The sequence below is a fragment of the Brassica rapa genome, chromosome A06 (assembly GCF_000309985.2).
Source record: "Brassica rapa cultivar Chiifu-401-42 chromosome A06, CAAS_Brap_v3.01, whole genome shotgun sequence".
Taxonomy (NCBI): Eukaryota; Viridiplantae; Streptophyta; class Magnoliopsida; order Brassicales; family Brassicaceae; genus Brassica; species Brassica rapa.
The window spans coordinates 24525488-24546326 of record NC_024800.2 but is presented as its reverse complement, the minus strand read 5'-3'; the positions used below and the strand labels follow the sequence as shown (position 1 = coordinate 24546326).

The window sequence follows — 20839 nt, the reverse complement described above, 5'->3', positions numbered from 1 at the left end:
TTCTTTTGGTCGCGGGGGAGAAAAGGAAATTTCTTATGTTTTTATTGAAAAAGTGAATTTTTAAGATTCGTCTTCTTGACGCGGATTGCATTACCTTTTTTGAAAAATGGATTGCATTATTTTTTTAGAGATTGGCTAAGTATCTAAACTAGTTTTTGATAGGACTTGGCAAATAAACCGAACCCGAAAATTTGAACCGAACCCGATCCAATAAAAATTAATCCAAACTGATCCGAACCCGACGTAAATAACGACTGGATATTGTTTTATGGTATTTTGGGTTATGGGTATTATCTGAACCGAACCTAAATGGATACCCGATAGAACTCCAAAGATTCAAAATCCCCCAAAATAGCTTGTACCAAACACGATCTTAATTCCTAATATTTATCCAAAATACACTAAGAAATTATTGAACATCTAAATTAATTATCTATTATATTAAAGTTGATGGTTGAAGTTGGTGGTTGAAGCTTGAAGTTTTTAGATTTTTGTTTTGTTTTCATTGTATAATATTTCTTATTTTATGAGAACTTGGTTTTCGTTTTATGCTTTCTTTTATTTGGTTTTCTTTCTATCAATAACTATTTTTACCTTTCGTTTGATTTAGAATGGTCTAGTTTGATGTTCTTTTCTTATTTTTGAATCTATTTTACTTATGTTTTGGTTACAAATATATATAAATCAGGTATTTTAAAACCGAAGAACCGATTTTACTTATGTTTTGGTTACAAACTAGATACAAATTACGTACTTTTAAACCAAAGAACCGTTTGGAACCCGAAAGTACACTGGGTTGTACCGGTTCTTTGAAGATTTACCAATCCCGATCCAAACCCGGGAGAACCCGAACCGGTTCCGAATCAAACTTTCATATAATCCGAATGAAACTGATTTTGATAAACCCGAAAAACCAAGATCCGATTGGACAAAACCGAAATCTGATTTGGACCCCGAATGTCCATGCCTAATTTTTGACATTAGGCACGAGAGGAAAAGAAAAAGATGAAACATGCTTACAAAAAAAAAGGAAATTAGGCCCAATAACACTAAAAAACTACAATTCACTAAATAACCAAAACTTCACCATCTCACCTACTTTCTCTTCGTATCTCTCTCTACTCTCTCTAAGCTCTCTCCCGAAATCTATTTTCTCAATTATTTCGTTATTTGGCAAACAAACCCAGAGAAAACCTAAGAAACTCCGTTAACAAACGTTACTTACAAAAAAAATGCTAAAAAACTGTCTTGACATCTGTTTCCCTTATTTCTATTGGTCTATTATTTTTATTTAAATTTAGTTCTTACTTTTACTTATATTAATATTATCTAAAGAGATTTAATGTTGAAAAGTTTACCGATGCCAATGCTCTTACATCTATTCAATATTTGTTTTTCCTGTAATTAAATACTTTTTAGTTTTAAACTAAGATTAGAACTAGGCGTTATATACGTACCCGAAAACTGAATCGGAACCGACCCGAAAATCAAGATATCAAACCAATCAGATCTAACCTAAATATCCGAAAGGGTTTTTTTCAAAACCTAAGAAATCAGAACCGAATCCGACCAGCACGAAAATCGAATAAGTATCCAAACATATAAATATATATATATATATATATATATATTATTTATATATATTATTTATAATTATATGTATACTAATATTAATACCTAAAATTTAAATTATAAATCAAATATATTAGCTATTTTGGGTATATATAGATATAAATGGATGTTTTTGATACAAAATATCCAAATAACATTGCAACCATTGTTACTTTTAGAAAGAAAAAAAACCTAACTGAACTATATATATTGAATATTTTTTTTTTTGTTATTTTGGGATAAATTTGAAGTTCAGATATAATATACCAGAGTCGAATCTAGTAGTTTGGTTATTCGGTTAAAATCTAAACCGATCCAGATTTGGAAGGACCCGATTTGAACCCAGTCCATTTTTTTTTTGTAATACCCGAATGATAGCTAAATGGGTCATATCCATATTCGAAGGGGCATCCAAACGTCCATCCCTAACTAAAATATAATCCATACTAAGATCATGGTTAAGAATTAGAGAAATTTAAATCCGAAATGTCAAATCATTAACTTTTTATATGTCAGTATTAATAAAGTTGTATAATACTATATTATGCTCATATAAATACATTTGATGGTTAAATTTGTTGGTTAACTTTGATGCGCATTAGATATAATCACTGTTTTGGTAGGCCCACGTTCAAATAAACCACAATAAATCGGAAGGAAAACGAAAAATGAGACGACAGATGCGTAATATTGTAATAAATTGGTGATAACATTTTTCTAGACAATTTTAAGTCTACGTATTGAAGTCATCGACTTGGCTGGGCAATTCTAACTATATTTATCTTTTTATATATATATATATATATGAAATGATAAATAGATTTCGTTTTAATATAATTATGAGGTGATGCCATAAAAAAAGAAGGTTTATATATATAATTATTTATATATATAAATAAAACAAGTAAATAGTGCTAAATTCACGTCCAAGGGAGTCACATGCATGCACTTAATTCTTAAGACCAAACCTTCCGTTGGTAAATCTGATTTTCTCAAGTGAAGGTTAATTATCTCCAAAAGTGACTGATTAATATCATTAAGAAGTTTATCTTTTGGCCTTTTAATATGAACCACTTAATAATATCTAGGTCCTAGGGGTAGATAAAAAGTTTATCAAAACAATTTTATGCCCGTCCTGAATTTGATTCCTTCAAAAACTAAAACTATCGATATTTGGAAAGTTTGAGTTTGAGATTCGGTCCAAATGGTTAACATTGTAGACCGTAACAGACGATTGGTCCACCCCTTAACATTAGCCATAAAATATTCCAAACTTAAGTTAAATAGTATGATAGCTAATCTATTATGTAGGAGTATAAATGCATTTTTCCCAGAACATACCGGTTCAGCCGATGGTATATTAAAAAAAACTCAGCTCATTGTGGTTGTTTCCATGTAGTACCAAATAAGATAATCATGGTTTATCAAAATATTGAAAAATAAATAATAAGGGTTAAAAACATTCTGATTTTCATAAAATGCACTATTGTTTCTTCACCACCAAAAGAGAAATTCACAACTCTTGTATTCAAACCTGTTGAAAATGATAAAAAGGTTTTTATAGTCGCTGAAGCAGTTAACTCCAGAATAGTCTCGAATATGCTGAGCTAATATTAGTAGCAGAAAACTCTTTAGTTAACAGTATAAATAACTTTAAAATACTTTAAGAATGTAAGTATAGATTACAAACCAATAAAGTGACTTTCATTTCCACCGAAGATCCAAATCGGGAAAAGACGTCCGATTATCAAACATGTGCATATCGAGGAAGTAAATATACAGCGGATGAAAATAACACTTAATATTGCTAAAACTTTCTGAATTATTCTGCGTGTGGACCGTCCATCGACGAAACTCGCAACTTGTTTTCTCTATATAGTGAGACCACCCCAAAGTTAATATAAACGTGTCTAGCATATAACGAGTAAAAGATGATAAATGGTCAATTTTGGACCCATTTAATTAAGAAGATGTCGTCTTGAGCATCTCGTTTGGTTAAGTAATCGCTTTTTAGGAAGATGATTTATATATTTGATCGGTGGAGTTATAGCTGGGGAAGAAATTGCTCGAAAGAGTTATATAATTACAATATTTCGCGGTAATGTTACGAAAAACTTTAAGATATAAAATCTATAACTCTAGGATTAGAAAAAATGTAATAGAATCTAGATATATATCACAATCCCTAGCTATAATTTGATTACAAATATAGTTGGCATAAAAATCGATGCTATTATTTTAATTTGGCGCTTAGATAATAAACTTTGTTAATTTCAAGTATTTGTTTAACAAATTATCACAAACGAAATACATAAAGTAATAATCTTTTTCAATCACTTGAATAACTGCAAGTATATATGAGCGAATCATAGACTTAAAGTACTCATAGCAACATGAGAATGAATTAGCGAACAAGTTACTCATAAAGACATTTCATGTGCAATAGACCGAATGATTTTTGCTGTAACAAGAAATTATACTTACTAGTATATCATAAACGTATTGACAATGATAACGGATTATCAAGATACACGTTCGCAATGATTTATGAAATTGTGGTGTAAAGAAAAATGGATGGACATGGACTGGGCGCTGAGAAAGTAAACACATGTCAGATTTTCATTTATAAAATTAGTATGTTAGTAGTCTTCGTATGAATATCTGAATATTTGTTTGTATAAATCATATGCTATTAGCAGGAGAAGTGTCATAAATCTAAAGCATATTACATCATATATATGTAACTAAAAATTGTTAAGATACTAAAATATATGACTAATTAATACTCAGATATTTTAAAAACAAAATAAAGTAAAATAATAAAAATAGTAGCATGTAATATCCGAAACTCATATACTTTTGCACGTTTTACCCTTATGCGACTGAAGTCTTTATCCATACTCAAATTTGGTAGAACACTAGTACCCGAACTCACATGGATGAAAGCATGGTGGATGAAAATATATTGACTTTGACATGATGCTAGTTCAACTATTATGTCGGTGACAAACGAATGGCTCAGTTTATCATCATACCTTATTTAGATCAGCTTCTAATAAAATGGTTTTGTATCATAGTTAACACCATTTTAGTTGGATTAGATTATGTATCCAAATCCATATTGATTCCTGAAACATGTAAACAGTTAGATAATTTTCTCAACTACAACGTATATGGTGGCGTCAATCATGGGTTGAAGTTCAAACACAGCTTATGAAATTGATGTGTTCAAAGCCCTGCTGCTATGAGACTATAAGGACATATGATAGTATTATATTTATGGGGACAAGGTTCTGATGGAAGATTAAAAGAAATATAGGTTCATATGAAAACTATTTCATATTTAAGTGGCCCAACAACGAATATAATTAACGCGTATGATATATGGCAGGAACAATTTTTCACGATCGCTCCTGTGTTGTCGTGTACAACTTACAAGAACAGGTACCAAGTAAGTCAACTTTAGCTCAACATGTCAAATGATTTTTGCTGCATCATTTGCTTCTCAAATTATTTTACGAGGCTGTGTATATTAGTATATAAGAAGATGCATGTATTGATCAAAACATATCCTTGCGATACGTACTTTTTGCTGTTACTCTGTATACAAATTATAACAATCCGTAAAAACATTAGGGATTGTATCACATTAAGTTGAGAGTCCAAACTATTTTTGAAATGAAATAAAAATGAAGCGAGATGCTCATATAGGTGACTATTTAAGTAAAATACATAAGACAAAAGCATAGGTTTAATTTACTTATGTAGTCTTCTTTTCCTTAAAGAGATATGAAACCTTCGCTGACAAGCAATCCAAAGAAGAGGACAAAGAGACCGGCGCCGATCGATTGTCCCGGAGTAACAAACGTCTGAGAATAAGCACCGAGGGTCAACGCACCTCCAACGAGTCCGATCACCAGAGATTGCATGTTTCTTTTGCTCACGCTTCTTTGCCTCGGCTGCACCTTCTGATCCTCATGTTCTCCATCTTGTTCTCGCTTCTCCTCTTCTTTCTCTGTCTTTCTTCTTTGTCTCACCATGTTTTAGGATTTTTCTGATGAGACTGCGAGATTCTGATTTTGTTTCTATGATGTGGGTTTGATTGTGTGTTGTGATTTGTAATTATAAGTTTAATGATGGAGACAAATGTGGTCTTTTGAGGATTGCTTTGAGGCCTTTTTGTTCGACAGAAAAAGTCAACTCTTAATGGAAGAGACATAAAAGATACAATATTCTTTTATAACAACTGTTGTGGTATAAAACAACTAGTGGCTGGTGATAGCTAGACGTTCAGCTATAATATAATATGTATACAATTTTATATTGACACCTAAACAAACAGTTAATGTGATCGTCTTCCTGTCTGATTTTAACCCTTGCTACAAAAGTTTAACTTTTAGTGTCTCATTTTCATATGTGGATTTTACTCTCATACAAAAGATAGTTTCAAATTTCAACTCATATTAGTTTTCAAAACCCAGTAATTGAACTATTCTCTTGGGTGAGTCATGGAACTCTCTTTCTTATATGCAAATCGAATGAAACTGGAACTCTTTCTAAATTGGAACTCTTTCTAAATCGTGGATTTGCATATCTAAGCGGGGCAAGGCCCATTAAATATGGTTCATCTGTGGCGAATCCATATTTGACCCTAATGACATGTAGCCAAGCCAACTCCATTTTATAATATAAGTAGAAATTCTTGAATACAAGTTTATCAGACATTTGAAAAGTATCAATAATTCAGCACTTTAATGAAAAAGGTTGAAACCTTTGTACTAGTTAAGCCAAATCTTGATTAAATTTTTTTGAGTGTCCTCATCAATTTAAAAATATCTTTGCTGATTCAGTTAACCTAGACTGGTTCAGTAAAGTGAGAACTCAATTAAAGCCAAACAAAGCTCGGAACACAACACAAAAAACTATCTTTATTTGGTTAAGCATATTTGAAAGCATGTTCTTGTGTATTATATATTTATATATTATATATTTATTGCCTATCGTACGAGTTTAAGCATGGCTAGTTACACTTCTGCTGCATAATTAAAACAAATCATTATCGTCAATCCAATGATCAACTGGACAAAATAGACCAATATTTTGATCAACTGTTTCTCAAAAAGAAATTTTTTTTTTGATCAACCATTGGTACAAATAATTGAAAGATCTTCGATTATATAAAAAGAGTAAACTAATTGGTTTTGGCCTAGTGGTAAATGACTCACATGATTCTCCTTGGTCATCCGGAGCATCTTAAGTGGTAAAAAAACGTGATCCTGCAGAACTAGTGTTGATTAGTCTGTCGGCTTAGAAAATCTTTGAGATCATACCACGGTTAAAAAATAAAGAGAGTAGATCTGATCCGTATATAACATACTAGGGCTTCAAACGTTGTAGATCATATATCAGCAGTTTCTTTTGCCCTTGGTTATTATTGAGACGTTAGAAAAATAAAAAAAAATTAAACTGATCATTAGTTCATTACTTTAACATATCCACAAAGTGGGTCGCCTAACACAAACAGGACCACGTCTTTACATGGCATAATAATCCATTAGCAGATAGACACGCGTATTGTTCCGAATCGTTAACTGATGTTTCGCGCAAGGAAGCTGGTCAAACCCCACTTTAAGTAGTTAATTAGAATAATTAAGAACAAAGCTTAGTGCTTGCATTTTGAAGACCATTGACATCTAACCACGAAGCTTTCATCTTCTAGCTATGACGTTGACTGTTTACAGTAAATACCAAATCTGCATTCGTTAAGAAGACGATTACTACGTTTGAAACTCTTGCCGTTGAAGAGACAAAATTTTCACGTGGTTTTGAGGGATACTGCTCAATACAATTGTTTCCCCCCCACCCTCTTTATTTTTATGTAAAGGAAATGAGTTTGCAGTATTTGCTTTGGCATTTAAATAAAGTAGTCCATTAAATACGAATAATTTAGTTCCCAAAAGTCTTTAAAAAAATTAGTTCCCAAAAGTCGCTTTATAGAAATACCTAGCTCAACTAGGTTAAGATCCGCACCTTGCACCTTGCATAAGATGAACATGTATAAAAATAATTTTTACATATTATTATTTATTTCGTGTTTATTTACGTATATAATTAAATTAGAGTAATCATATAAATAAAAACAATATCCATTGTTTATCGACAATAATTTTTTGGTAAATAACTAAAAATAATAATTTTATTTATTTTATATGGTATATAAATTAAATTTCAATGATATTAACACATGTATATAATATATTTTAATATAAATATTTATTATTAAGACTTCTACTCATATTATTTTATTAACATTTGTATATTTGCTCTAACAAAAAAATTAAACCATTAAATATCTTATTTAAGAACTGGTTCTTAGTTTTTTTAGTTAAAAATTAAGAGACGGGTTCTTATATTCCGCTAAAAACCTCACTCTAAGAACCCTCCATTAAACATGCTCTTAGAGCATGATTATTGGGGAGTTCTTAGGGTGGGGTTCTTAGCGGAATATAAGAACCCGTCTCTTAACTTTTAACTACAAAAGCTAAGAACCGGCTCTTAAAACTCTTATTTAAGAACCGGTTCTTAGGTTTTTTAGTTAAAAGTTAAGAGACGGGTTCTTATATTCCGCTAAGAACTCCACCCTAAGAACCTCTCAATAAAATATCGCTGGTTTCTAAAGGAGGTTTTTGAACTGTTTGTGGGCTCCACTGACGCATGGGTCTCACAAAATTTTTAAAAACCAATCTCCAAAATCACGAAATAAGGATCGGTTTTTTGGAAGTTTTTGCACTGTTTGCAGGTCCTACCGACACGTAGTGGCCCGCGATTAGTTTATTTTATTTTTTATTTTTTAAAAAACAAAAAGCAAAAAAAAAATTTCTTAATGACCTCATTTGGGGTTTTACCGATAATCATGGTCTTAGTGCTGTGTAAGCATGCCATCTCTCTTCACCTTTGACAAACGTAGTATTAGTAATACTAATACGACACAAATATGCAAGACTATAAAGGTCATGTTAGACAAAGGCTTCACTAAGGGTTCGATGATGCCTCTTTTGGTTATGTTGATTCGAATCATAGGAAACCGAACGAATGGATACACCACATCATAGACGTTACTACAGCTACGTTAGTGCATGTAAGCATGTTATCTCTCTTTGCCCCACATACAATAAAACTAGTTCCTCAGTACCTCCATAGATAATATGAACATTCAATACGTATTGAAGGTCACGTTGACAAAGGCTTCGCTAAGGGCTTGTGCATCTTTTGGTTAAATTGATTAAATTCTGTAGGAAACCGAATTGATACACCACAGCATCATCTATGTAACTTTTATGTTCGTTGAAATTATAAATTCTAGGACAATAAATTTTTTATGTACGGGATTTACTAAAAAAACCAGAAAAGTTATAACAACCCTCACAGGAACATATATTATAATTTATTAAAACTTATAACGTTTATAATTATTTTGCAAAAATTATATTCAAGTTAAATGATAAACTATTTGCAAGAATTGTATGCAAGCTACGTACATGTTCTCGTTGTTTGATAATTTGACTACTTTATTATTATTCATTTTTGTCATATATAGTCAAATACATAGTTTAGAGTTTGAACTCTAGACATATATACAAGTATGAATTTCATTATATATGGAGCAGTGATAGAAGCCACGCCACAATGGGTTACTCTAGTTAAAGCATTTTTCTCAAGTGAAAGCATAATTACTGCTCGGAAACCTGAACTCTTGCCAAATATAGAAACTAACAATGTTATTTGAATTTAAGCAAAAAAAAAAACCAATGTTATTTGAAAGATAATCATATTAAAACATTGCTTCGTTTTTCTAAATAATAATAGTTATTTTTAAGAATGGACAAAAGCGTCATCAGTGATGTGATAAAATTGTTCTTATCGCATCAACAGAATTATATGGGTAGCCACCGGTGAGATGTTCCTGGTCAAATTGAAGCTTTGAGATGTTAAAGTTTCTGAAATAGAGAGATCTAATTATTTATTAATACTACAAAAATATCTTTTAAAATTAACATCTTAAGTTTCCTATCGCTCTACGCATCTGTCTCCTTCTTTATCTTACTGTTAAGAACTAAATATAGTTGTTACAAAAAAAAAGGAACTAAATATAGCATAAAACCAAAACAACATTTAAAATTATTTTAAGAACTAAATATAGCATAAAACCAAACTCAAATTTAATAGATCTTTTGGAACTATAGGTTTATGGTTGGGTCGATCGGGTCTACATTGACTTGTATAATAACAAAAATAGATTTATTAATATATAACTGAGATATTTTTGGTGTATACAAACAATAATAATTCTCACAACTCTGGATAACCATATTAAATAATTATAGAAAAATATAATTTGATACCAAACAGTGACCAATTATTGGTGGATAAAAACTATAATAATTTATGATTCTTCATCTGATTCAAACTTGTATAAGAGCTTGGCTGCTCAAACCAACTTCTCTTCTCTCCTACAAAAAAAAAAAAAAATTTCTTCTTTCTCTTTGACATAAAAAAAAAACTCTTTCTGTGTCTCCTCTCTTCAAGTTCAACACCAATGGATTACGAGGTATCAAGAACTGGTGAGATCATAGAAGATTCAGAGCAGATTGATTTGCTACCTGGATTCAGATTTCACCCAACAGATGAAGAACTCATAAGCCACTACCTTAGACCGAAGGTTCTAAACACCGTCTTCTCTGCTGTAGCCATTGGTGAAGTTGATCTCAACAAGGTTGAGCCTTGGGACTTGCCATGTAAGTTAGAAAGTTATTTTCTTTTTAATGGGTTTTCTTACTTTATTTATTTCTATCTCTCTGTTTTGCTTTGTTCTAATCATTCTATTTTTACTTTATTTTGGTGGAACAGGGAAGGCTAAGATTGGTGAAAAGGAGTGGTACTTTTTCTGCGTAAGAGATCGGAAATACCCAACCGGTTTAAGGACGAACCGGGCTACTAGGGCCGGTTATTGGAAAGCTACAGGCAAAGACAAAGAGATCTTCAAAGAAAAAGCTCTTGTTGGTATGAAGAAAACATTGGTTTTCTACGAAGGAAGAGCTCCTAAGGGAGTAAAAACAAACTGGGTCATTCACGAGTATCGCTTAGATGGCATATATGCAAACGACAATCTCCCTGTAACCGCTAAGGTAATACATAAACATAACTTAAGTACTTGTGTGTAAAAAAAAAAAAAAAAGAGTTCCCTGCTTTTTGTTTTTTGTTTTTTATAATAAATATATACTTTTATTTATCATCCCTGCTTTTTGATTTTGAGTTTGGTGTTGTTTGTTGAATGCAGAACGAATGGGTTATTAGTAGAGTTTTTCAGAAAGGTGCAGACGGTAAGAAGATGCATCTCTACGGCTTAACGATGCTCGGTTCAGGGATTAACCAAGTCGAACCGGCTGGTTTACCTCCGTTGTCTAACGTGACCTGCTTCTCCGACCAAACAATCGTTGAGGACAAGAGTCACATCTCCGAGTTAAAAGACGAATGTAACGTTACCATGCTCGGTTCTTCATCGACGCACTCGATACCAAACATTGGTTCGATGCTTTACTCTGATCCTGTGTTCATGCAAGATAATTCTTCAATATTGATGATGTTGCTTGACAGTGAAGAAACACAGTTTAAGAAGAATATCCAGGGTTTCGGTACAGCGGAAAAAGAATTAACCACGAGTTCTTGGCACGATCACGGTCTTGCTGGTTCGGCCGGTTCGGTTGAGGTCGATTGCTATTGGAATTTCTGAATTGGGGACTTGGAACTTGTCTAAAATTGGGGGGTACATATGGGGAAAAACAAACAATTAGGAGGTATTTTATTTTAGGGAAGTGTTATGTGTTTGCTCTAGATTATAGACTCTAGGAATATAGGATGTACGAAGATATTGAAAGACTCTTGTAACATTTTGTGAAAATCGATTCTCTTACCATTTGTAATCCATTTATAATTTGTCATAATAATAATTTGTGAATATACCTCAAATCTGAAAATTCTTTGATTAGTTTGTTGATTTGTTCTGATTCAGTTTTTATCTTTTGTTTCAAGCTTGTAGATAACAAAAGACCATTTCAGTATCCTATTTGGTTTTAAACTCATTATTTTAGTTTTCTTCTTTTTCGGTTTAAATTGTATCAATCCAGATGATCCAAAATCAGACACTAATAAAACCAAACAATCTTTGATCGGTAACATAAATTTATTGTTTTGGAGATTAGATTAGTTCGAAACCAAAATTTTGTTCAATGTTTCTCTCAGTGACCAAAGTTTACATGTCATTTCATGTGTGTTAGCCAGCCTCTTAGGCCACCAACCAAAAATATATCCTATTGTAAATACCTACCAAGTGTGAAATTTTTTCAACTCATCGTGGGTGTGATTGATAACTTACAGCTGCGGTAAGAGATGTTTGGAATACCTTCACTATTGTAAGTAGTCGTTAGAACATTTAACCAAAACGGGACAAGAGAAAAGTAGTACAGAACGTTTAGAAACCTCGTCTAGTCTTCTGGTAAGATTGTGTATTGTAGCAGGGACATGTTTGGAAGAAACTTGCAACACAAGAAACCTCGGATTATCAACATGAATACATTTTATTAAGATCCATCAGTGATAGATATACTACTGTTATTATGCTTAGTTCTATACAATCTTCTTCTTTTACCTCTGTTAATTCATCCCCGGTTTGTGATTCAAGACAGGACATGTCTATCATTGATTCTTTAGAAGTTACTATTACCAATATTTTTTAGCTAGTTACTTAGACATGAGTGGTCAAGGGGTCCATTTTAGCTATGGATTCTTTAGAAGTTACTATTACCAATATTTTTTAGCTAGTTACTTAGACATGAGTGGTCAAGGGGTCCATTTTAGTTGTGTTTCAATGTTCAAACCAGTAACGCTCTGTTACTAATTGGCTGTTCCAGAGAGATTCAAAACTCAAACAGTAACGGCCATGTTTCAACAACCAGCTCATGTACTCGGCAATCAACAAAGAAAATAAAAAAAAAGGTACAAAGAAGAGAAGAAACAGTAAGGCTTTCTTTGAGAAATAGAATTTCAGGAGAATACTGGCAGCAGAGACAAGATGAACCCAAACAGATCAGGTGAGGTCATAAGCTGCAAAGCGGATCCCTAATTTTAATATATGCACATAAAATTAATTAGACAGATTCCCCAATTTTATTTGGGGATGTCCCAGTACTTGTGCAAATCTCATACATAATAGAAAACCAAACAGAAGGAATAAGAACAGCAGACGCGAAGGAGAAGTAAGAAACGGCGGAAGACGCTGAGAGATTAGGGTTACACTGAAAATTGTATTCAAAGTGTGTTCTGCTTATTGGACACATCTGGTATCAAAGGTTATATATAAACCCATAGTAAAACCCTACTTGCGTTTGGGTATGTTTGGGCTTTGGCCAGAAAGTTTGGACCTCTTATGTATTGTGTTGGCTTGTCCGTATCTAACCTTGATAATACAATTGAGAGAACTAGCCCATTTAAAAAAAAAAAACACACACAAGATTTGTTCATTAATACTTCTTCTCTTCCTTAAAGCTGTATTCTAGATTATTCACACGTTTTAATAAAACACATTTAATTTACATATTTTTTTGTGTTTATCTTTTTTCCATAATTTTAAGCTAATATAAATTCAACTAGTGCAATTAAGTTTTTTAAAGTTTACAATTAGTTAATAAAATATATATTAAAAATGTAAAAAATAATCTTTTTGAAACAATTTTTTTTCTATAATATATAACTTTAAGGAACGGAGAGAGTATTGATTAATATTGAATTTTTTTTTTGTTTCTTCTGCTGGTTTCATTAGGTTCGGACATCATCACCGTAATTTTACTTCTTCATCTTCATAATAGTTTCTATCAAACTTTGCTTGTGAGTGACTACTATCAGACTTTCTTAATTTAGACCGAGACCAGAAGAATAAGATCCTGTTGTAGGCCGTTGGTGGTGGGAATGTAGAAGCCAGACTCTCGTAAAAAATGTTCAAACCAAAATGCATCACTAGAAAACTCATACTGCATAATTTCATGTCTTATAGAAGGTAGCACAAATGGGAAACCAAAAACAAAACAACAATTGACATCAAACTTAGAGAGAAGTGTGCGTGGGTTACTTGGGAGATGTGTAATCCCTTATGTAGGAAGAAGGGGGGGGGTTTCTAGTCATCGTATTCACGATGTCCCTTGTAATGCTTATCCTTCTTATTCTTCTTCTTCTCCTCATCACTACCATAATGATCCTTCTTCTTCTTGTCATCATAATGGTCCTTTTTCTTCTTCTTGTCATCGTCACTACCATGATGATAGTCCGTTTTCTTCTTCTTGTCATCATCACTACCATGATGATAGTCCTTCTTCTTCTTTTTCTCATCATAATCATGGTCCTTGTTTTTGTTCTTCTTTTTCTCATCATAATCATCATGATGGTCCTTGTTCTTGTCCTTCTTCTTCTTCTCATCATCCCCCGAGTTATATCCATCTTTCTTCTTATCCTTATCCTTCTTCTTCTCCTTCATCTTGCTCTTCTCATCATCACAGTCCTTGCCACTCTGCAACATATATATAACAATTGGAGCCAAAGTTTGTTCAAAGACAGAAACTTTCAAAAGGATGTTCTTAATTTAAGACCAAGATCCAATCAATGAAACAATAAAGATCACTAAAAGATTCTACATTCCATGGATATTTCTATTTTCAGACATTGTAGCAAAAGGGAAGCACTTTATTAAATGAAAATTGAACAAACTTACGTTTTTTTTGTGGCTCTCTTTCTTATCATCATCTCCATCCTTGCTATGACCATAGCCAGATCCATGCTCCGATTCAGGTTTCCGGCCATACTCAACCTCCGTTCTTCCTCCGCCATAACCACCAGACTCAGGCCTCCGTCCGTACTCAACCTCCGTTCTCCCGGAATCAGGTTTCCGGCCAAAGTCAGATCCAGATCCACCGTGCTCCGGCTTCTTCCCACCTTCGACGTGAGCGCCTCCGTGACCTCCGGGTCGGGTCTTGGGTCGGGCGTAGCTGCTGTACTCGGTGTTGAGAGCCTGGTCGCCGTAAGCAGCGGGCTCCTTGCTGGAAGAAAACACGGGCCTCTGGTACTCGAAGGCTTCACCGGAGCGAGAGGAGAGAGGGTAGCAAGTCTCGTCGGAAGGAGGGACTGAGCGGCCGTACGTCACGGTTATGTCATAGCCTCCGCTATACGGCGTCGGATCGTAGTCGTTGAAGTCATCCACGTCATCGTCGTTGCTGGTGTAGTACGGCATCGTCTCAGATTTGATTATTTTGGGATCTCTCTCTCTGTCGATCTATTACACGAAACTTAACTAACTTGTAAAAGAGATCTCTCACATTGGTTGCTCAGTTTGTTATCCCCTGTTTACTTGGCGACCACTACGCGCGGGAAAAGTCAATGCTGCCACGTGGCTTTTATCTTTGTTGTCTTAGTCAAACTGTCGATGTGGCAGGTCCGCAAACCATATTGTATAACACTGGGCTAAAGATTCCCCTTTCAAACTACGGGGTGAATTTTACAAATAGTTGTAAGTATAGGGATGTTTTAGTAATAAAAAATAATTAACCTCATCACTAGATGAAAAAGAAGACGAAAAGACGAAGAACTAAAAAAAGAAACAGGACACAGATGGTGATCGAACAATACGACACCTATAAGCGGAGTTAAAGCATCTTCCTTTTTCACCAATCGAACAAAACCCACCAAGATTCTGCCGCAATTCGACGCAAACTAGAGATTTTCTCCGACACCTTCACTAGATTTTCGTCACTAGACAGAGAGATAAGGAAGGGAGAGAATGGCGACGGCTCGAGTGGTGTTGGTTGCGCAGGATGGTACCGGCGATTACCTCTCCGTTCAGGACGCAGTTGACTCGGTTCCTCTTGGAAACACTTGTCGTACTGTGATCCGTATCTCGCCGGGGATCTACAGGCAGCCGGTGTACGTGCCCAAGAGGAAAAACTTCATTACTTTCGCCGGAATCTCCCCGGAAATCACCGTTCTCACTTGGAACAACACAGCTTCGAAGATTGAGCATCACCAGGTTTATCTGAAAACCTTTCTATTCTTAGCCGCACGTGAATCACTCTGATGGGTTTGTTTGTTTGTCTGAAGGCGTCTAGGGTCATAGGGACGGGAACGTTTGGGTGCGGGAGTGTTATTGTTGAAGGTGAAGACTTTATTGCAGAGAACGTTACTTTTGAGAACTCTTCTCCTGAGGTGAAGTCTGTTACTTTTTTTCTCACATTTTATAACTAAGAGAATCCCTCACGGCTAGACAAAGTTTACAACTTGTTTTATCAGTTCCGTGTGGTGAATATCTTGTAGGACACTCAACTCGATTTTGGAGTATATTTGCTAAGCTAATGCTTGTTGTGTAATACTAGTTAATGTTTTTGACCCTTTGTACTTGTTATGTGTAGGGATCAGGGCAAGCTGTGGCGATAAGAGTTACTGCAGACCGTTGTGCCTTTTATAACTGTCGGTTCCTCGGCTGGCAGGTTCGCTTTGCCTTTGAGCAGTCAGATAACTTCAAATGTTTTGTCTTTCTCTATATAGTTTCGTGTTGGTTGGTTCATAATTCTTCAGGTCTCTTCAATGTAGATATTCCTTTCTAGTTTAGATAGATTAAATTGCAAGTATGTTTATCCAAATCCTCTTGTAGCTTATGGCAAACATTTTATTTATGCAGGATACATTGTATTTGCATCATGGGAAACAATATCTGAAAGACTGCTACATCGAAGGAAGCGTGGATTTCATATTTGGAAACAGTACGGCACTCTTGGAACACTGCCATATCCACTGCAAATCTCAGGGTTTTATTACAGCACAAAGCCGCAAAACGTCTCAGGAATCTACTGGCTACGTTTTCCTAAGGTCAGCTTTTATCCTATATATCTCCGAAACGGTTAGTTTTTTCGAATGAAAACTCAGCTTCCACGTACTTGTTGCAGATGTGTGATCACGGGGAATGGTCAGTGTGGGTATATGTACCTCGGAAGGCCATGGGGACCGTTCGGGAGGGTGGTCCTTGCATACACTTACATGGATGCGTGTATCAGAAACGTTGGTTGGCATAACTGGGGAAACGCAGAGAATGAGAGAAGTGCTTGCTTTTATGAGTACAGGTACATCATCTTGAGATCTCTTTACTGTTGTACCAAGTGGTTAATCAAGAAACAAATGGTTGATGATGTTTTATACGCAGGTGCTTTGGTCCGGGCAGCTGCTCGTCTGGACGTGTTACCTGGTCGAGAGAACTGATGGATGAAGAAGCCGGACACTTTCTGCATCATAGTTTTGTTGATCCAAGTCAGGACCGGCCTTGGTTGTGTCTGAGAATGGGAGTGAAGACACCATATTCTGCGTAGAGTACTTGAATAAATGTTGTGTATTTTGTCACTGAGGCGTTGAATAACAAAGGATTATGAAGAACCACCTACTTTAAACCAATTGCTCAACTTGGTATTATCTTTGTCCTATGAATAAGATGCCAAAGTCTCAGTTGAATTGTACTGTGCCCCTTATTTCTTCTCGTTAAGCGTTGTTGCCTGTGCAATAGCCCATAGATTTGTTAAACGACCTCAGTTTTGTATAATTTAATATACGGTAATGAATTTTACCAAATGGGCGTTTGGTCTAGTGGTATGATTCTCGCTTAGGGTGCGAGAGGTCCCGAGTTCAATTCTCGGAACGCCCCATCTTTGTTTTTCTTTCTGTTTTTTTTTTGTTGAATATTTGTTACTTTCTGTTTTTTTTTTCTCTCACAAATCAACTTTTTGTTTTTTTTTTCTGTCTAACTCTTACCCACTGTGATTCAGATTCTTAATTATCACTTAACGGATTTTGATGAAATTGGTGGAGAACACGAAGCAAAAGGTTAACATGAGCTTCATCTGACAAAATCTAGACTATAGCAATGCCATTGACCAGAGGAACTGTGTTTAGAAGAGTCGCAAGAAAATAACACAACACATGAGTTGTTGAGTAACATAGATAGATGTAGAAGCAGAGGCTTCATTCATCTGGTGATTTTGAAATACAAGATAAAGATAATGGCGAGAAAATAATACTAGTTCACTTAACAAGACCAGTTTTGAATTAGTTTTGCTGTTAGGTTCTTAATATCTAAGGAGTTCTCTGTCAAGAAGCAACCCATCTGAGTACTGTGAATGCTTTAGTTACTGAGGCAGCTCGAGATCGGGTCTTCGATCAAAAGCATCACTAGTGGACTCATCTGGAAATGCGTCTGGATACGTAGCCATAATCTTACTTTTAATGCTCCTGAAACATCAGTGAGGGAAGGCACTACTTGTGAGCGAGAGAGCCTTTAGGACTGTTCGTTTGGTTGCCGCAGGTACCGGCGGCAGCGGCAGCGTCAACATTCTGCGTCAACTCTTGTTCGTTTCGTTGACGCAGGAAGTTGCGTCTGACGCCGCGTCCGAATGCCGCATCCTGCGGCTGACGCCGATAAAACCTGTGGTCGCGACATAATATGCGGCAGCGTCAGCGTCTGCGAAACGAACAACAACTGTCCTCATTGACGCTGTCGCCGCCGCTGACGTCGAAACCTGTCGCAACCAAACGAACAAGGCTTTTGTAAGAAATTAAAAAAAACAAATCCTTGGGAGTCATAACCTTAGTTTCAAGAAGATGTAATCAAGATCAGCTTTCATGGATTTCAAAAGACGAGTGTGCCTAGAGAACTCCAAGGACACATCAGCGAAGCAACTCTCAGCAAAGTCGTTGTAATGGGAGAGAACTGCATTGCTATCCTGTAGCCTCCCCAATCTACGCAAGCAACCAATGAAAAAATCAAATAATCATATCATTTCCAAAAAAAAAAAAGAGACTATTTATAACATACATGAGGTGCTGCAAGTGTCTGAGAGAATTGAGATCTTGTGCATCAACAAGAGTTTTGAATTCTTCAGAGACTTGTTGCGAAGCTTCTCTTATTGGTTCTTCCATCGTCTCTCCTGAATCAGAGTTTTGATATTCAAAGTCTCCCACCTATCAAAACGATCAGAGAACTTTCTTTCGAATAGATTAAAACGATGATATCTAAAATCGAAACACTGAATTGCAATCGAGTACAAGATCAAACGAAATCGAATACGGAATCGGCTCACCTTGATCTACCCAGTGATCGAAGCAAGTGCGAGATTTGTTGTACAACTCTTGTTTTCTGCTAGGGATTTGATTTGATTTGATTTGATTCGGTTTCTATCGAAAAGGTTTAGAACTCGGTTCCATCCGGTTCGGTTTAGATTATTCAAATTTCCGGTTCGAAATCTCACCTACTACTAGCAACATTTTCTTTGTCATGATTTTTTTGTTGTTATATTATTATATACAGCCTCACAGATTTTTTGGTTGGTACGCAACTATTCTTCGTTAATTGATACTTCTGCTTTAATCAGTTCGAGATTTTGCGACATGCAATTTGCAATAGCAGATCACAACGCCATATTGAAATGAACGCAAGTACAAAAGATCCAAACTTTTAATTATGAAAACAGTAATTTATTTGTAAACATGTTTTATTAATGAAGGATTCAGTTCCAACAACCTTTTTTTTTTTGTTACGCAACTGATCCTTCATAAATTGGTATAATTTTAGCGATTAAAAATTAAAAATTTCTGCGTTAAATAAATGCTAAGATTTTGCAACATGCATTTGCGATAGCAGATCACAACAATTGAAATGAACAAAGTACAATAGATCCAATTATTAATTACACAAACAGTAATCTATTTGTAAACATATTTTATTAATGAGGGGGTTCAGTTTCAACTTTCAACAACTAGGATAGGGAACATTACAATCTGCGAAAAGTTTGTGACCATTTGGAGCTTGGATAGTAGGCCCAATCCAGGTATTTTTGATGAAATAACACATACAAGGCCCCTGATCTCTCAATGCTTGGCAACAGCCTGCAGTCGGAGGCTCTGGAGGATTGATTATCGGCAGCAAGCACGGTTGCAAATCTTATAACATCGCACGCCACGCCATTGTCGGAGACAATTGCATCACTATTGCCACCATCGCAATGAGTCCTATTGCTGTTAACTTCATCTCCGAATATTTTGAGATTCTTTTCTTTTTTAAAATTTTTTTTGATTGATGACAAGAGTTAGCATGGTACCTTGGTATTTATATAGTTGGTATTTGTTTTACCTTAAATTAAAGAACAAATTAGCTCAATATACTGAAAAAGGTGGGATACCATAGAATGGAGAAAAAATAGTAACTATGGGAGGAAGAAAATTAAGGAAAAATAGGGTATGAAATGCAAATAGAGGAGGTTTGGTGTGTAGGGAGTACAAATTCCCTAAATTAAAGTTCCATAAAACAAATCTTAACTTCAATGCATATATCTATAATAATTTTATTGACTTTGACATGTACCATATGTGTATGGTTTTACTCATCAGTCAGAGATTTGGTCTTATCTCATCCCTTATACATCCTTTACATCCTTTATATATTAAAGGATAAATATTTTTTTAAAAATAACCTTGTTTTAGTAATTATAAACAACTTGTTTTAGTTATTATTCAGAAGTTTTCCATTTTGGTTGATATGTCACCACTACACATGAGCGTCTCATAAACATTTTATAAAGGTTTCAATATAAAATTATTTTTTACAAATTTGGAGATCTTTTTTAAAGTAAAATTTTCAAATAAAATTTGGAGGCCCTAGTCCCATATGTCGCTTCGTTATGCTCAAGACCACCCATGCCACCACAACATCCAATCTTTAAAAACAACTAATAAGATGTTGGGGATAGATTTCAACTTTTAGGAATAGGCCGATCAAAGTATTGACATGTGACAACCAACAAGTTTGTACTTTACTAGTAGCATCATGCAAGTTTAAATGCATAAGACGACATCAACCGAGTATAATGCTTGTCTTACTGTAACATCCTAACATGCACTATTTGACCGCGTGGAAAATGCCAAAGTTGAGAGATTATATGATTGGGTAAGGCTAAGGAGATATGGGTAGTTACAAAAATCAAATCAACCAGAATTAGCGAAACAAGACTTAACCTCTCTTAACAAAGAACATCAAGACATGATTGATGATCAAATAGATAAACTGAGTTTGCAACCAAGATCGAAGAAACTTAAG

At 34.7% G+C, this 20839-nt stretch overlaps 5 protein-coding genes and 1 non-coding gene across 10 annotated transcripts; 3 read left to right on the top strand and 3 right to left on the bottom strand.

Moving 5' to 3' along the window:
* Window positions 1–1098: 1098 nt before the first annotated feature.
* Window positions 1099–18961, bottom strand: LOC103875099 (kxDL motif-containing protein 1). Of its 5 annotated transcripts, none has more exons than XM_033273862.1 (4): window positions 18563–18911; window positions 18334–18486; window positions 17863–17979; window positions 1099–1112 (listed from the first exon to the last, which is right to left on the bottom strand). In XM_033273862.1, the coding sequence occupies exons 1-3, from the start codon at window positions 18664–18666 to the stop codon at window positions 17877–17879; spliced, it is 360 nt and encodes a 119-aa protein (XP_033129753.1). In that variant the 5' UTR covers window positions 18667–18911; the 3' UTR covers window positions 1099–1112; window positions 17863–17876. The 5 variants fall into 5 exon arrangements, with proteins under 5 accessions (XP_033129753.1, XP_009151802.1, XP_033129755.1 ...); XM_009153554.3 differs by lacking the exon at window positions 1099–1112 and having other exon boundaries at window positions 17512–17979; window positions 18563–18708; window positions 18828–18961; XM_033273864.1 differs by lacking the exon at window positions 1099–1112 and having other exon boundaries at window positions 17512–17979; window positions 18563–18674; window positions 18828–18948.
* Window positions 5150–7771, bottom strand: LOC103875106. The gene has a single exon (XM_009153564.3). It carries the CDS (start codon window positions 5649–5651, stop codon window positions 5391–5393), a length of 261 nt encoding a protein of 86 aa, XP_009151812.1. The 5' UTR covers window positions 5652–7771; the 3' UTR covers window positions 5150–5390.
* On the top strand, window positions 9554–11651 carry LOC103875105 (NAC domain-containing protein 59). Its single transcript, XM_009153563.3, has 3 exons — window positions 9554–10406; window positions 10519–10796; window positions 10949–11651. The coding sequence occupies exons 1-3, from the start codon at window positions 10208–10210 to the stop codon at window positions 11399–11401; spliced, it is 930 nt and encodes a 309-aa protein (XP_009151811.1). The 5' UTR covers window positions 9554–10207; the 3' UTR covers window positions 11402–11651.
* Window positions 13657–15108, bottom strand: LOC103875097 (uncharacterized protein At5g39570). The gene is made up of 2 exons (XM_009153548.3): window positions 14429–15108; window positions 13657–14227 (listed from the first exon to the last, which is right to left on the bottom strand). Exons 1-2 carry the CDS (start codon window positions 14942–14944, stop codon window positions 13838–13840), a joined length of 906 nt encoding a protein of 301 aa, XP_009151796.1. The 5' UTR covers window positions 14945–15108; the 3' UTR covers window positions 13657–13837.
* Window positions 15282–17228, top strand: LOC103875098 (pectinesterase 31). The gene is made up of 6 exons (XM_009153550.3): window positions 15282–15736; window positions 15808–15912; window positions 16116–16193; window positions 16385–16572; window positions 16650–16823; window positions 16904–17228. The coding sequence occupies exons 1-6, from the start codon at window positions 15491–15493 to the stop codon at window positions 17064–17066; spliced, it is 954 nt and encodes a 317-aa protein (XP_009151798.1). The 5' UTR covers window positions 15282–15490; the 3' UTR covers window positions 17067–17228.
* TRNAP-AGG lies at window positions 17324–17395 on the top strand. The gene has a single exon. It is a non-coding gene; the product is annotated as a tRNA-Pro (tRNA).
* Window positions 18962–20839: the final 1878 nt, after the last annotated feature.

What these genes read in the sequence shown, in the direction of transcription:
- LOC103875105 (XM_009153563.3), top strand. Translation starts at nt 10,208, where the DNA reads ATGGATTACGAGGTATCAAGAACTGGTGAGATCATAGAAGATTCAGAG. An exon ending in TGAGCCTTGGGACTTGCCAT is followed by an intron (nt 10,407 to 10,518) that starts GTAAGTTAGAAA and finishes TTGGTGGAACAG; the next exon opens with GGAAGGCTAAGATTGGTGAA. An exon ending in ATCTCCCTGTAACCGCTAAG is followed by an intron (nt 10,797 to 10,948) that starts GTAATACATAAA and finishes TGTTGAATGCAG; the next exon opens with AACGAATGGGTTATTAGTAG.
- LOC103875106 (XM_009153564.3), bottom strand. Translation starts at nt 5,651, where the DNA reads ATGGTGAGACAAAGAAGAAAGACAGAGAAAGAAGAGGAGAAGCGAGAA.
- LOC103875097 (XM_009153548.3), bottom strand. Translation starts at nt 14,944, where the DNA reads ATGCCGTACTACACCAGCAACGACGATGACGTGGATGACTTCAACGAC. An exon ending in AAGAGAGCCACAAAAAAAAC is followed by an intron (nt 14,228 to 14,428) that starts GTAAGTTTGTTC and finishes TATATGTTGCAG; the next exon opens with AGTGGCAAGGACTGTGATGA.
- LOC103875098 (XM_009153550.3), top strand. Translation starts at nt 15,491, where the DNA reads ATGGCGACGGCTCGAGTGGTGTTGGTTGCGCAGGATGGTACCGGCGAT. An exon ending in CGAAGATTGAGCATCACCAG is followed by an intron (nt 15,737 to 15,807) that starts GTTTATCTGAAA and finishes GTTTGTCTGAAG; the next exon opens with GCGTCTAGGGTCATAGGGAC. An exon ending in ACTGGCTACGTTTTCCTAAG is followed by an intron (nt 16,573 to 16,649) that starts GTCAGCTTTTAT and finishes TACTTGTTGCAG; the next exon opens with ATGTGTGATCACGGGGAATG.
- LOC103875099 (XM_009153554.3), bottom strand. Translation starts at nt 18,666, where the DNA reads ATGGAAGAACCAATAAGAGAAGCTTCGCAACAAGTCTCTGAAGAATTC. An exon ending in AGACACTTGCAGCACCTCAT is followed by an intron (nt 18,487 to 18,562) that starts GTATGTTATAAA and finishes TTGCTTGCGTAG; the next exon opens with ATTGGGGAGGCTACAGGATA. An exon ending in TACATCTTCTTGAAACTAAG is followed by an intron (nt 17,980 to 18,333) that starts GTTATGACTCCC and finishes CTGATGTTTCAG; the next exon opens with GAGCATTAAAAGTAAGATTA.